Here is a 12,446-nt window from a genome sequence, read left to right on the forward strand (position 1 = left end):
TCTCTCCCCCCTCTCCCCCTCTCCCCCTCTCCCCCCCATCTCCCCCCATCTCTCCCCCATCTCTCCCCCATCTCTCCCCCATCTCTCCCCCATCTCCCCCCCATCTCTCCCCCCCATCTCTCCCCCATCTCTCCCCCCCATCTCTCCCCCATCTCTCCCCCATCTCTCCCCCCTCTCTCCCCCCTCTCCCCCCATCTCCCCCCCCACCTCTCCCCCATCTCTCTCCATCTCTCTCCCCCATCTCTCCCCCATCTCTCCCCCATCTCTCTCCCCCATCTCTCCCCCCTCTCTCCCCCCTCTCTCCCCATCTCCCTCCCCCATCTCTCTCCCCCATCTCTCCCCCATCTCTCCCCCCCATCTCTCCCCCATCTCTCCCCCCTCTCTCCCCCCTCTCTCCCCCCTCTCTCCCCCCTCTCCCCCCCATCTCCCCCCCATCTCTCCCCCATCTCTCCCCCCCATCTCTCCCCCATCTCTCCCCCATCTCTCCCCCATCTCTCCCCCATCTCTCCCCCATCTCCCCCCCATCTCTCCCCCCCCATCTCTCCCCCATCTCTCCCCCCCATCTCTCCCCCATCTCTCCCCCCTCTCTCCCCCATCTCCCTCCTTCTCTCTCCCCAGTCTCTCTCCCATCTCCCCCCCCCCACCTCTCCCCCATCTTTCCCCCATCTCCCCCTCCCCCCTCCCCCCTCCCCCCTCCCCTCAGGGCCAGGCGAGGCAGGTGATGATTCCTGGTGTGTGTGGTCATTGGCTCAGGCGACGGGAGTGTTAAAAGTCGCGGCCTGGTCACGGGACTTCCCTAGGTACAATCGGCCTTAAACGAGTGAACCTGGTGACGCTAGAGTAGACGTCGCCACTGGGGAGACAAAGACGGCCGGGAGTGGTGGTGCATTGGTTAGGGCACTGTGAGTGTGTGAATGAGTGTGTGAGTGGGTGATTGAGAGAGTGAGTGGGTGAGTGAGTGAGTGGGTGAGTGAGTGGGTGAGTGAGTGAGTGGGTGAGTGAGTGAGTGGGTGAGTGGGTGAGTGGGTGAGTGAGTGGGTGAGTGAGTGGGTGAGTGAGTGGGTGAGTGAGAGAATGGGTGAGTGGGTGGGGTGGGTCAGTGAGTGAGTGGGTGCGTGAGTGAGTGGGTGAGTGAGTGGGTGAGTGAGTGGGTGAGTGAGTGGGTGGGTGAGTGAGTGGGTGGGTGAGTGAGTGGGTGGGGTGGGTGAGTGAGTGAGTGAGTGGATCAGTGAGTGAGTGGGTAGGGTGAGTGAGTGGGTGAGTGGATCAGTGAGTGAGTGGGTGAGTGGATCAGTGAGTGAGTGAGTGGGTGAGTGAGAGAGTGGGTGAGTGGGTAGGGTGAGTGAGTGGGTGAGTGGATCAGTGAGTGAGTGAGTGGGTGAGTGAGTGGGTGAGTGGATCAGTGAGTGAGTGGGTGAGTGAGTGGGTGAGTGAGTGAGTGGGTGAGTGAGAGAGTGGGTGAGTGAGAGAATGGGTGAGTGAGTGGGTGGGGTGGGTCAGTGAGTGAGTGGGTGCGTGCGTGAGTGGGTGAGTGAGTGGGTGAGTGAGTGGGTCAGTGAGTGAGTGGGTGAGTGAGCGGGGTGGGTGAGTGAGTGGGGTGGGTGAGTGAGTGAGTGGGTGAGTGGGTGAGTGAGTGGGTGAGTGAGTGTATGAGTGAGTGTGTGAGTGAGTGGGGTGGGTGAGTGGGTGTGTGAGTGGGTGAGTGAGTGGGTTTGTGAGGGAGTGGGTGAGTGAGAGAGTGAGTGAGTGTGTGAGTGTGAGTGAGTGTGTGAGTGAGTGTATGAGTGAGTGTGTGAGTGAGTGAGTGTGTGAGTGAGTGTATGAGTGAGTGTGTGAGTGAGTGTATGAGTGAGTGAGTTTGTGAGTGAGTGAGTGTGTAAGTGTATGTGTTAATGAGTGTATGAGTGTGTGAGTGAGTGAGTTTGTGAGTAGATGAGTGAGTGTATGAGTGAGTGTATGAGTAAGTGAGTGTGTGAGTGAGTGAGTGTGTGAGTGAGTGCATGAGTGAGTGTGTGAGTGTATGAGTGAGTGTATGAGTGAGTGTGTGAGTGAGTGTATGAGTGTATGAGTGAGTGTGTGAGTGTATGAGTGAGTGTATGAGTGAGTGAGTGTTGAGTGAGTGTATGAGTGAGTGTATGAGTGAGTGTATGACTGAGTGAGTGAGTGTATGAGTGAGTGAGTGTTTGAGTGAGTGTATGAGTGAGTGAGTGACTGTGTGAGTGTGTGGAGTGAGTGTATGAGTGAGTGTGTGAGTGAGTGAGTGTGTGAGTGAGTGTATGAGTGAGTGAGTGTGTGAGTGTGTGAGTGTTTGAGTGTGTGAGTGTATGAGTGAGTGTATGAGTGAGTGAGTGTATGAGTGAGTGTGTGAGTGAGTGAGTGTTTGAGTGTGTGAGTGTATGAGTGAGTGTATGAGTGAGTGAGTGTTTGAGTGTGTGAGTGTATGAGTGTGTGTATGAGTGAGTGAGTGTATGAGTGAGTGAGTGTTTGAGTGTGTGAGTGTATGAGTGAGTGTATGAGTGAATGTGTGAGTGTATGAGTGAGTGTATGAGTGTGTGAGTGTATGAGTGAGTGTGTGATTGTATGTGTGAGTGAGTGGAGTGTATGAGTGTATGAGTGAGTGAGTGTATGAGTGAGTGTGTGAGCGTATGAGTGAGTGAGTGTATGAGTGTGTGAGTGTATGAGTGAGTGTATGAGTGAGTGAGTGTATGAGTGAGTGAGTGTATGAGTGTGTGAGTGAATATATGAGTGAGTGAGTGTATGAGTGAGTGTGTGAGTGTATGAGTGAGTGAGTGTATGAGTGAGTGAGTGTATGAGTGAGTGAGTGTTTGAGTGTGTGTGTATGAGTGAGTGAGTGTATGAGTGAGTGAGTGTATGAGTGAGTGAGTGTTTGAGTGTGTGAGTGTATGAGTGAGTGTATGAGTGTATGAGTGAGTGTATGAGTGAGTGAGTGTTTGAGTGAGTGTGTGAGTGAGTGAGTGTGTGATTGTATGAGTGTGTGATTGTATGTGTGAGTGTATGAGTGTGTGAGTGTATGAGTCTATGAGTGTGTGAGTGTGTGAGTGAGTGTATGAGTGTATGAGTGTGTGATTGTATGTGTGAGTGTATGAGTGTATGGGTGTGTGTATGAGTGAGTGAGTGTATGAGTGAGTGTGTGAGTGTATGAGTGTGTGAGTGTATGAGTGAGTGAGTGTATGAGTGAGTGAGTGTATGAGTGAGTGAATGAGTGAGTGTATGAGTGATTGTATGTGTGAGTGTGTGAGTGAGTGTATGAGTGAGTGTTTGAGTGTATGAGTGTGTGAGTGTGTGTGTGAGTGTATGAGTCTGTGAGTGTGTGAGTGAGTGTATGAGTGAGTGTATGAGTGAGTGTATGAGTGAGTGTATGAGTGAGTGAGTCTATGAGTGTATGTGTGTGTGAGTGTATGAGTCTATGAGTGTATGAGTGTGTGTGTGTATGAGTGTGTGAGTGTATGAGTCTATGAGTGTATGTGTGTGAGTGTGTAAAGTCTGTGTGGGCTACCCGGGGGAGCTTTGACTGTGTTCTCTATAAGAAGAAGCTGCAAGCCTCTCCGCTCAAATCTCAAGCTGCCTCCAAAGCCGGTGAGCATCCTGCCTACCTGGTATGTCACAACTACCACGTGACTCACACATACCTGGTGTTTCACACCTACCTGGTATGTCACAACTACCACGTGACTCACACATACCTGGTGTGTCATAACTACCACGTGACTCACACCTACCTCGTGTGTCACACCTACCACGTGACTCACACCTACCTCGTGACTCACACCTACCACGTGACTCACACCTACCACGTGACTCACACCTACCTCGTGTGTCACACCTACCACGTGACTCACACCTACCTCGTGTGTCACACCTACCACGTGTGTCACACCTACCACGTGACTCACACCTACCACGTGTGTCACACCTACCACGTGACTCACACCTACCACGTGTGTCACACCTACCACGTGACTCACACCTACCACGTGACTCACACCTACCACGTGTGTCACACCTACCACGTGACTCACACCTACCACGTGACTCACACCTACCACGTGTGTCACACCTACCACGTGTGTCACACCTACCACGTGACTCACACCTACCACGTGACTCACACCTACCACGTGACTCACACCTACCACGTGACTCACACCTACCACGTGTGTCACACCTACCACGTGACTCACACCTACCACGTGTGTCACACCTACCTGGTGTGTCACACCTACCTGGTGTGTCACACCTACCACGTGACTCACACCTACCACGTGTGTCACACCTACCACGTGACTCACACCTACCACGTGTGTCACACCTACCTCGTGTGTCACACCTACCACGTGACTCACACCTACCACGTGACTCACACCTACCTGGTGTGTCACACCTACCACGTGACTCACAACTACCACGTGACTCACACCTACCACGTGACTCACACCTACCACGTGACTCACACCTACCTGGTGTGTCACACCTACCACGTGACTCACACCTACCTCGTGACTCACACCTACCACGTGACTCACACCTACCACGTGACTCACACCTACCTCGTGTGTCACACCTACCACGTGACTCACACCTACCACGTGACTCACACCTACCACGTGACTCACACCTACCTCGTGACTCACACCTACCACGTGACTCACACCTACCACGTGACTCACACCTACCTCGTGTGTCACACCTACCTGGTGTGTCACACCTACCTCGTGACTCACACCTACCACGTGACTCACACCTACCACGTGACTCACACCTACCTCGTGTGTCACACCTACCACGTGACTCACACCTACCACGTGTGTCACACCTACCACGTGACTCACACCTACCACGTGACTCACACCTACCACGTGACTCACACCTACCTCGTGTGTCACACCTACCACGTGACTCACACCTACCACGTGACTCACACCTACCACGTGACTCACACCTACCTCGTGACTCACACCTACCTCGTGTGTCACACCTACCACGTGTGTCACACCTACCACGTGACTCACACCTACCACGTGACTCACACCTACCACGTGACTCACACCTACCACGTGACTCACACCTACCACGTGTGTCACACCTACCACGTGACTCACACCTACCACGTGACTCACACCTACCTCGTGTGTCACACCTACCACGTGACTCACACCTACCTGGTGTGTCACACCTACCACGTGACTCACACCTACCACGTGACTCACACCTACCACGTGACTCACACCTACCACGTGACTCACACCTACCACGTGACTCACACCTACCTCGTGTGTCACACCTACCACGTGTGTCACACCTACCACGTGACTCAAACCTACCACGTGACTCACACCTACCACGTGACTCACACCTACCACGTGACTCACACCTACCTCGTGTGTCACACCTACCACGTGTGTCACACCTACCACGTGACTCACACCTACCACGTGACTCACACCTACCTCGTGACTCACACCTACCACGTGACTCACACCTACCTCGTTTGTCACACCTACCTCGTGACTCACACCTACCACGTGACTCACACCTACCTCGTGTGTCACACCTACCTCGTGACTCACACCTACCACGTGACTCACACCTACCACGTGTGTCACACCTACCACGTGACTCACACCTACCACGTGACTCACACCTACCTGGTGTGTCACACCTACCACGTGTGTCACACCTACCACGTGACTCACACCTACCTCGTGACTCACACCTACCACGTGTGTCACACCTACCACGTGACTCAACCCTACCTCGTGACTCACACCTACCTCGTGACTCACACCTACCACGTGACTCACACCTACCACGTGACTCACACCTACCTCGTGTGTCACACCTACCACGTGACTCACACCTACCACGTGACTCACACCTACCACGTGTGTCACACCTACCTCGTGACTCACACCTACCTCGTGACTCACACCTACCTCGTGACTCACAACTACCTCGTGTGTCACACCTACCTGGTGTGTCACAACTACCACGTGACTCACACCTACCACGTGTGTCACACCTACCACGTGACTCACACCTACCTCGTGACTCACAACTACCTCGTGTGTCACACCTACCTCGTGACTCACACCTACCTCGTGTGTCACACCTACCACGTGTGTCACACCTACCACGTGACTCACAACTACCTCGTGTGTCACACCTACCTGGTGTGTCACACCTACCAAGTGACTCACACCTACCACGTGACTCACACCTACCACGTGACTCACACCTACCTCGTGACTCACACCTACCTCGTGTGTCACACCTACCACGTGACTCACACCTACCACGTGTGTCACACCTACCACGTGACTCACACCTACCACGTGACTCACACCTACCTCGTGTGTCACACCTACCACGTGACTCACACCTACCACGTGACTCACACCTACCTGGTGTGTCACACCTACCACGTGACTCACACCTACCACGTGTGTCACACCTACCACGTGTGTCACACCTACCACGTGACTCACACCTACCACGTGACTCACACCTACCTGGTGTGTCACACCTACCCTGTGACCCCAATGCCCCTCCCCCTCATGACCCTCCCCCCATGGCTCCTCCCCCTGTGACCCCAATGCCCCTCCCCTTCACGACCCTCCTCCAATGGCTCCTCCCCCTGTGACCCCAATGCCCCTCCCCCTCATGACCCCCCATTGCTCCTCCCCCTGTGACCCCAATTCCCCTCCCCTTAACGACCCTCCCCAATGGCTCCTCCCCATGTGACCCCCATGCCCCTCCCCCTCATGACCCTCCCCCCATGGCTCCTCCCCCTGTGACCCCCCATGCCCCTCCCCCTCATGACCCTCCCCCCATTGCTCCACCCCCTGTGACCCCCATGCCCCTCCCCCTCATGACCCTCCCCCCATGGCTCCTCCCCCTGTGACCCCCCATGCCCCTCCCCCTCATGACCCTCCCCCCATTGCTCCACCCCCTGTGACCCCCATGCCCCTCCCCCTCATGACCCTCCCTCCATTGCTCCTCCCCCTGTGACCCCATGCCCCTCCCCCTCACGACCCTCCCCAATGGCTCCTCCCCCTGTGACCCCCATGCCCCTCCTGCTCAAGACCCTCCCCCCATGGCTTCTCCCCCTGTGACCCCCATGCCCCTCCCCCTCATGACCCTCCCCCCATGGCTCCTCCCCCTGTGATCCCAATGCCCCTCCCCCTCATGACCCTCCCCCCATGGCTCCTCCCCCTGTGACCCCAATGCCCCTCCCCCTCATGACCCTCCCCCCATTGCTCCTCCCCCTGTGACCCCAATGCCCCTCCCCTTAACGACCCTCCCCCAATGGCTCCTCCCCATGTGACCCCCATGCCCCTCCCCCTCATGACCCTCCCCCTCATGACCCTCCCCCCATGGCTCCTCCCCCTGTGACCCCTATGCCCCTCCCCTTCACGACCCTCCCCCCATTGCTCCTCCCCATATGACCCCAATGCCCCTCCCCTTCACGACGCTCCCCCCATGGCTCCTCCCCCTTTGACCCACATGCCCCTCCCCCTCATGCCCCTCCCCCCCCATTGCTCCTCCCCCATGCCCCCAACCCCCCCAGGCATGGAGTACTTCGATTTCCCCAAGGAGCACTACCACTTTGTGGGCACCACCATCACCATCACGGAGTTCATGAGCCCTGTGGCAGAGGCCTCCGTGGCCTGGGAGAGCGTGAGTGGGCGGGTTGGTGGGGGGGTGGTGGTGGGGGAGTTGGTGGGGGGGTGGTGGTGGGGGGGTTGGTGGGGGGGTGGTGGTGGGGGGGTGGTGGTGGGGGGGTGGTGGTGGGGGGGGGTGGTGATGGGGGGTCTCTGTGGGTGTCTCTGTGGGTGTCTCTGTGTGGGTCTCTGTGTGTCTCTGTGGGTCTCTGTGGGTGTCTCTGTGGGTCTCTGTGGGTGTCTCTGTGGATGTCTCTGTGTGGGTCTCTATGGGTGTCTCTGTGGGTGTCTCTGTGTGTCTCTGTGGGTGTCTCTGTGGGTGTCTCTGGGGGTCTCTGTGTGTCTCTGTGGGTCTCTGTGGGTGTCTCTGTGGATGTCTCTGTGTGTGTCTCTGTGTGGGTCTCTGTGGGTGTCTCTGTGTGGGTCTCTGTGTGTGTCTCTGTGGGTGTCTCTGTGGATGTCTCTGTGTGGGTCTCTGTGGGTGTCTCTGTGGGTGTCTCTGTGGATGTCTCTGTGTGGGTCTCTGTGGGTGTCTCTGTGGGTCTCTGTGGGTGTCTCTGTGGGTCTCTGTGGGTGTCTCTGTGGATGTCTCTGTGTGGGTCTCTATGGGTGTCTCTGTGGGTCTCTGTGGGTGTCTCTGTGGGTCTCTGTGGGTGTCTCTGTGGGTCTCTGGGGGTCTCTGTGTGTCTCTGTGTGGGTCTCTATGGGTGTCTCTGTGGGTCTCTGTGGGTGTCTCTGTGTGTGTCTCTGTGTGTCTCTGTGGGTGTCTCTGTGGGTGTTTCTATGGGTGTCTGTGGGTCTCTGTGGGTCTCTATGGGTGTCTCTGTGGGTCTCTGTGTGGGTCTCTGTGGGTGTCTCTGTGTGGGTCTCTATGGGTGTCTCTGTGGGTCTCTGTGGGTGTCTCTGTGGGTCTCTGTGGGTGTCTCTGTGGGTCTCTGTGGGTGTCTCTGTGGGTCTCTGGGGGTCTCTGTGTGTCTCTGTGTGGGTCTCTATGGGTGTCTCTGTGGGTCTCTGTGGGTGTCTCTGTGGGTCTCTGTGGGTGTCTCTGTGGGTCTCTGTGGGTGTCTCTGTGGATGTCTCTGTGTGGGTCTCTATGGGTGTCTCTGTGGGTCTCTGTGGGTGTCTCTGTGGGTCTCTGTGGGTGTCTCTGTGGGTCTCTGTGGGTGTCTCTGTGGATGTCTCTGTGTGGGTCTCTATGGGTGTCTCTGTGGGTCTCTGTGGGTGTCTCTGTGGGTCTCTGTGGGTGTCTCTGTGGGTCTCTGTGGGTGTCTCTGTGGATGTCTCTGTGTGGGTCTCTATGGGTGTCTCTGTGGGTCTCTGTGGGTGTCTCTGTGGGTCTCTGTGGGTGTCTCTGTGGGTCTCTGTGGGTGTCTCTGTGGATGTCTCTGTGTGGGTCTCTATGGGTTTCTCTGTGGGTCTGTGTGGGTGTCTCTGTGGGTCTCTCTGTGTGTCTCTGTGTGTGTCTCTATGGGTGTCTGTGGGTGTCTCTGTGGGTGTCTCTGTGTGTCTCTGTGGGGGTCTCTGTGGGTGTCTGTGGGTGTCTCTGTGTGGGTCTCTGTGGGTGTCTCTGTGGGTGTCTCTGTGTGTCTCTGTGGGTGTCTGTGGGTGTCTCTGTGGGTGTCTCTGTGGGTGTCTCTGTGGCTCTATGTGGGTCTCTATGGGTGTCTCTGTGGGTCTCTGTGTGTCTCTGAGGGTCTCTGTGGGTGTCTCTGAGGGTCTCTGTGGGTGTCTCTTTGGGTCTCTGTGTGTCTCTGTGGGTCTCTGTGGGTGTCTCTGTGGCTCTCTGTGGGTGTCTCTTTGGGTCTCTGTGGGTCTCTGTGGGTGTCTCTGGGGGTCTCTGTGTGTCTCTGTGGGGGTCTCTGTGTGTCTCTGTGGGTATCTCTATGGGTCTATATGGGTCTCTATGGGTCTCTGTGGGTGTCTGTGTGTCTCTATGGGTGTCTCTGTGGGTGTCTGTGGGTGTCTCTGGGGGTCTCTATGGCGGTCTCTGTGTGTCTCTGTGGGTCTCTGTGGGTGTCTCTGTGGGTGTCTCTGTGTGTGTCTCTGTGTCTCTCTATGGGGGTCTCTGTGGGTGTCTCTGTGGGTGTCTCTGGGGGTCTCTGTGGGTCTCTGTGGGTGTCTCTGTGGGTCTCTGTGGGTCTCTGTGGGTCTCTCTATGGGTGTCTCTATGGGTGTCTCTGTGGGTGTCTCTGTGTGTCTCTGTGGGTCTCTGTGGGTCTCTTTGGGTGTCTCTGTGTGTCTCTGTGTGTCTCTGTGGGTCTCTGTGGGTCTCTGTGGGTGTCTCTGTGGGTCTCTGTGGGTGTCTGTGGGTCTCTGTGGGTCTCTGTGGATGTCTGTGGGTCTCTGTGTGTCTCTATGGGTGTCGCTGTGGGTCTCTGTGGATCTCTATGGTTGTCTCTATGCGTCTATGTGGGTCTCTGTGGGTGTCTCTGTGGATCTCTGTGTATGTCGAATTTATTTTGCAACGGACGTAGCTAACAGCGGTTGTAGATGTGTGGTGTTGATTCATATGATGCTTGTTGGGGCCCGGTGTCTGATCTCTGACGGCTGTGGCCGGGGGCCTGGTGTGAGTGGATCTGGAGCATCGTATAGTCTACGGGGGAGGCCGTACAGCTGCTCTGGACATGCGGTGTGGCTGACTCTGACGGTTGCTGCCGAGCGAGAGATGCGGTGCGTTGTGTGGACCCATCGGTAGCACCCACGACTGCCGTTCGCCTACGGTATGGCCGGCTCTGACCTCTGATGGCTGTGACCAGGGGCGTGGTGTGAGTGGGTCTGGGAGTATCGTATAGACTACAAAGTGGTGGCATTCATAAGTGCTCTCTATCCGCGGTTATGGTTGTGGTTAAGTGAGAGGCAATGTGGTGCGTCTTGCAGTCCCATCGGTAGTACACACAACCGCCGTTCCTCCTATGGTACGGCTGTGTCTGATGGCTGTGGCCGGGCATGGTGTGAGTGGGGTCTGGGAGCATCGTATAGACTACAAAGTGGTGGCATTCATAAGTGCTCTCTAACCGCGGTGATGGTTGTGGTTAAGTGAGAGGCGATGTGGTGCTTTTTGCAGCCCCATCGGTAGTGCGCACAACCGCCGTGCGCCTATGGTACGGCCGGGTCTGATGGCTGCGGCAAGTTGTGTGAGTGGCGTCTGGGAGCATCGTATAGTCGAGAGGAGAGTAGGGAAAGCCAAATGCTGTAGACCTGTGGTGTTGCTACGTCTGATGGTTTTGTCTATGGTAGGACTGCTGTCTGACCTCTTGACGGCTGTGACCGGGTGCCTGGTGTGAGTGGGCCTGGAGCATCGTACAGTCTACAGGGTGGGACGTATACAGCTGCTGTAGACCTCTGGTGTGGCAGCCTCTGACGGTTAGCGCCAATTGAGCGATGCGGTGCGTTCTGTAGACCCATCGGTAGCACCCGCGACTGCCGTTCGCCTACGGTATGGCCGACTCTGACCTCTGACGGCTGTGACCAGGGACGTGGTGTGAGTGGGGTCTGGGAGTATCGTATAGACTACAAAGTGGTAGCATTCATAAGTGCTCTCTAACCGCGGTGATGGTTGTGGTTAAGTGAGAGGCGATGTGGTGCTTTTTGCAGCCCCATCGGTAGTGCGCACAACCGCCGTTCGCCTATGGTACGGCCGGGTCTGATGGCTGCGGCAAGTTGTGTGAGTGGGGCCTGGGAGCATCGTATAGTCGAGAGGAGAGTAGGGAAAGCCAAATGCTGTAGACCTGTGGTGTTGCTACGTCTGATGGTTTTGTCTATGGTAGGACTGCTGTCTGACCTCTGGCGGCTGTGGCCGGGGGGCCTGGTGTGAGTGGGTCTGGAGCAGCGTACAGTCTAGAAGTGAGTAGGGTAAGCCAAATTCTGTAGACCCGTAGTGTGGCTGGCTCTGATGGTCGGTCGCGTTGGAGGTGTCTGATCTCCGACGGCTGTGGCCGGGGGGTCTGGTGTGCGTGGGCCTGGAGCATCGTACAGTCTACGGGGGAGGCTGTACAGCTGCTCTGGACATGTGGTGTGGCTGACTCTGACGGTTGCTGCCGGGCGAGAGATGCGGTGCGTTGTGTGGACCCATCGGTTGCACCCACGACTGCCGTTCGCCTACCGTATGGCCGGCTCTGAACTCTGGCGGCTGTGGCCGGGGGGCCTGGGGTGAGTGGTGCCTGGAGCATCGTACCGTCTACGGGGTGGGACGTATACAGCTGCTGTAGACCTCTGGTTTGGCAGCCTCTGACGGTTTAGCGCCGATTGAGCGATGCGGTGCGCTCTGCAGACCCATCGGCAGAGCACGCAAATGCCGTTGGTCGACGGCGGGGGCCCTGCAGCATCGTGCAGCCTAGAAAGGGGGTAGAATGTGCAACTGTTGATCTGTGTTGTGGCCGCCTGCCACGGCTGGGGGTTACCCCGGAATCTGATCTCCGATGGCCTCGTCCCCCTCGGGGAGGTCGTGGTGTGCGTGTGTTTGTGTGTGCGTGCACCGCAGGGCGTGCGTCTGGCGCGCTTCCTGGAGGCCAATCAGCAGCGCTACCCAATGGCGGGGCGCTCCGTGCTGGAGCTGGGGGCGGGCACGGGGCTCGTGTCCATCGTGTGCAGCCTCCTGGGTACCGCTCCGAGCGGGCCGGCAGTCACCGGCCCCGCTCGGCCCGCTCAGCAGCAGCACGTGCGGCCTGGGGTCTAGCCCACCACCACCACCCCCGTAGAGCGTGAACCACAACTGCCCGTGCAGCGTGAACCACTACCTACTGCACGGCGTGAACCACTAACTTC

General features: G+C 56.9%; 1 protein-coding gene across 1 annotated transcript in view; it reads left to right on the plus strand.

The window, feature by feature from the left end:
* The first annotated feature begins 1,618 nt into the window (after positions 1-1,618).
* Positions 1,619-12,446, plus strand: part of LOC116958311 (putative methyltransferase-like protein 21E) — an 18,368-nt gene continuing 7,540 nt past the window's right edge. The window contains exons 1-3 of the mRNA XM_076056459.1: positions 1,619-3,597; positions 7,589-7,698; positions 12,163-12,280. Coding sequence (XP_075912574.1) covers positions 7,591-7,698; positions 12,163-12,280 — 226 coding nt within the window. The 5' untranslated portion in view covers positions 1,619-3,597; positions 7,589-7,590. The remainder of the gene's footprint in view (positions 3,598-7,588; positions 7,699-12,162; positions 12,281-12,446) is intronic.

The sequence above is a fragment of the Petromyzon marinus genome, chromosome 75 (assembly GCF_048934315.1).
Source record: "Petromyzon marinus isolate PM22_M1 ecotype Great Lakes invasive population chromosome 75, UKy_Petmar_22M1.pri1.0, whole genome shotgun sequence".
NCBI lineage: Eukaryota > Metazoa > Chordata > Hyperoartia > Petromyzontiformes > Petromyzontidae > Petromyzon > Petromyzon marinus.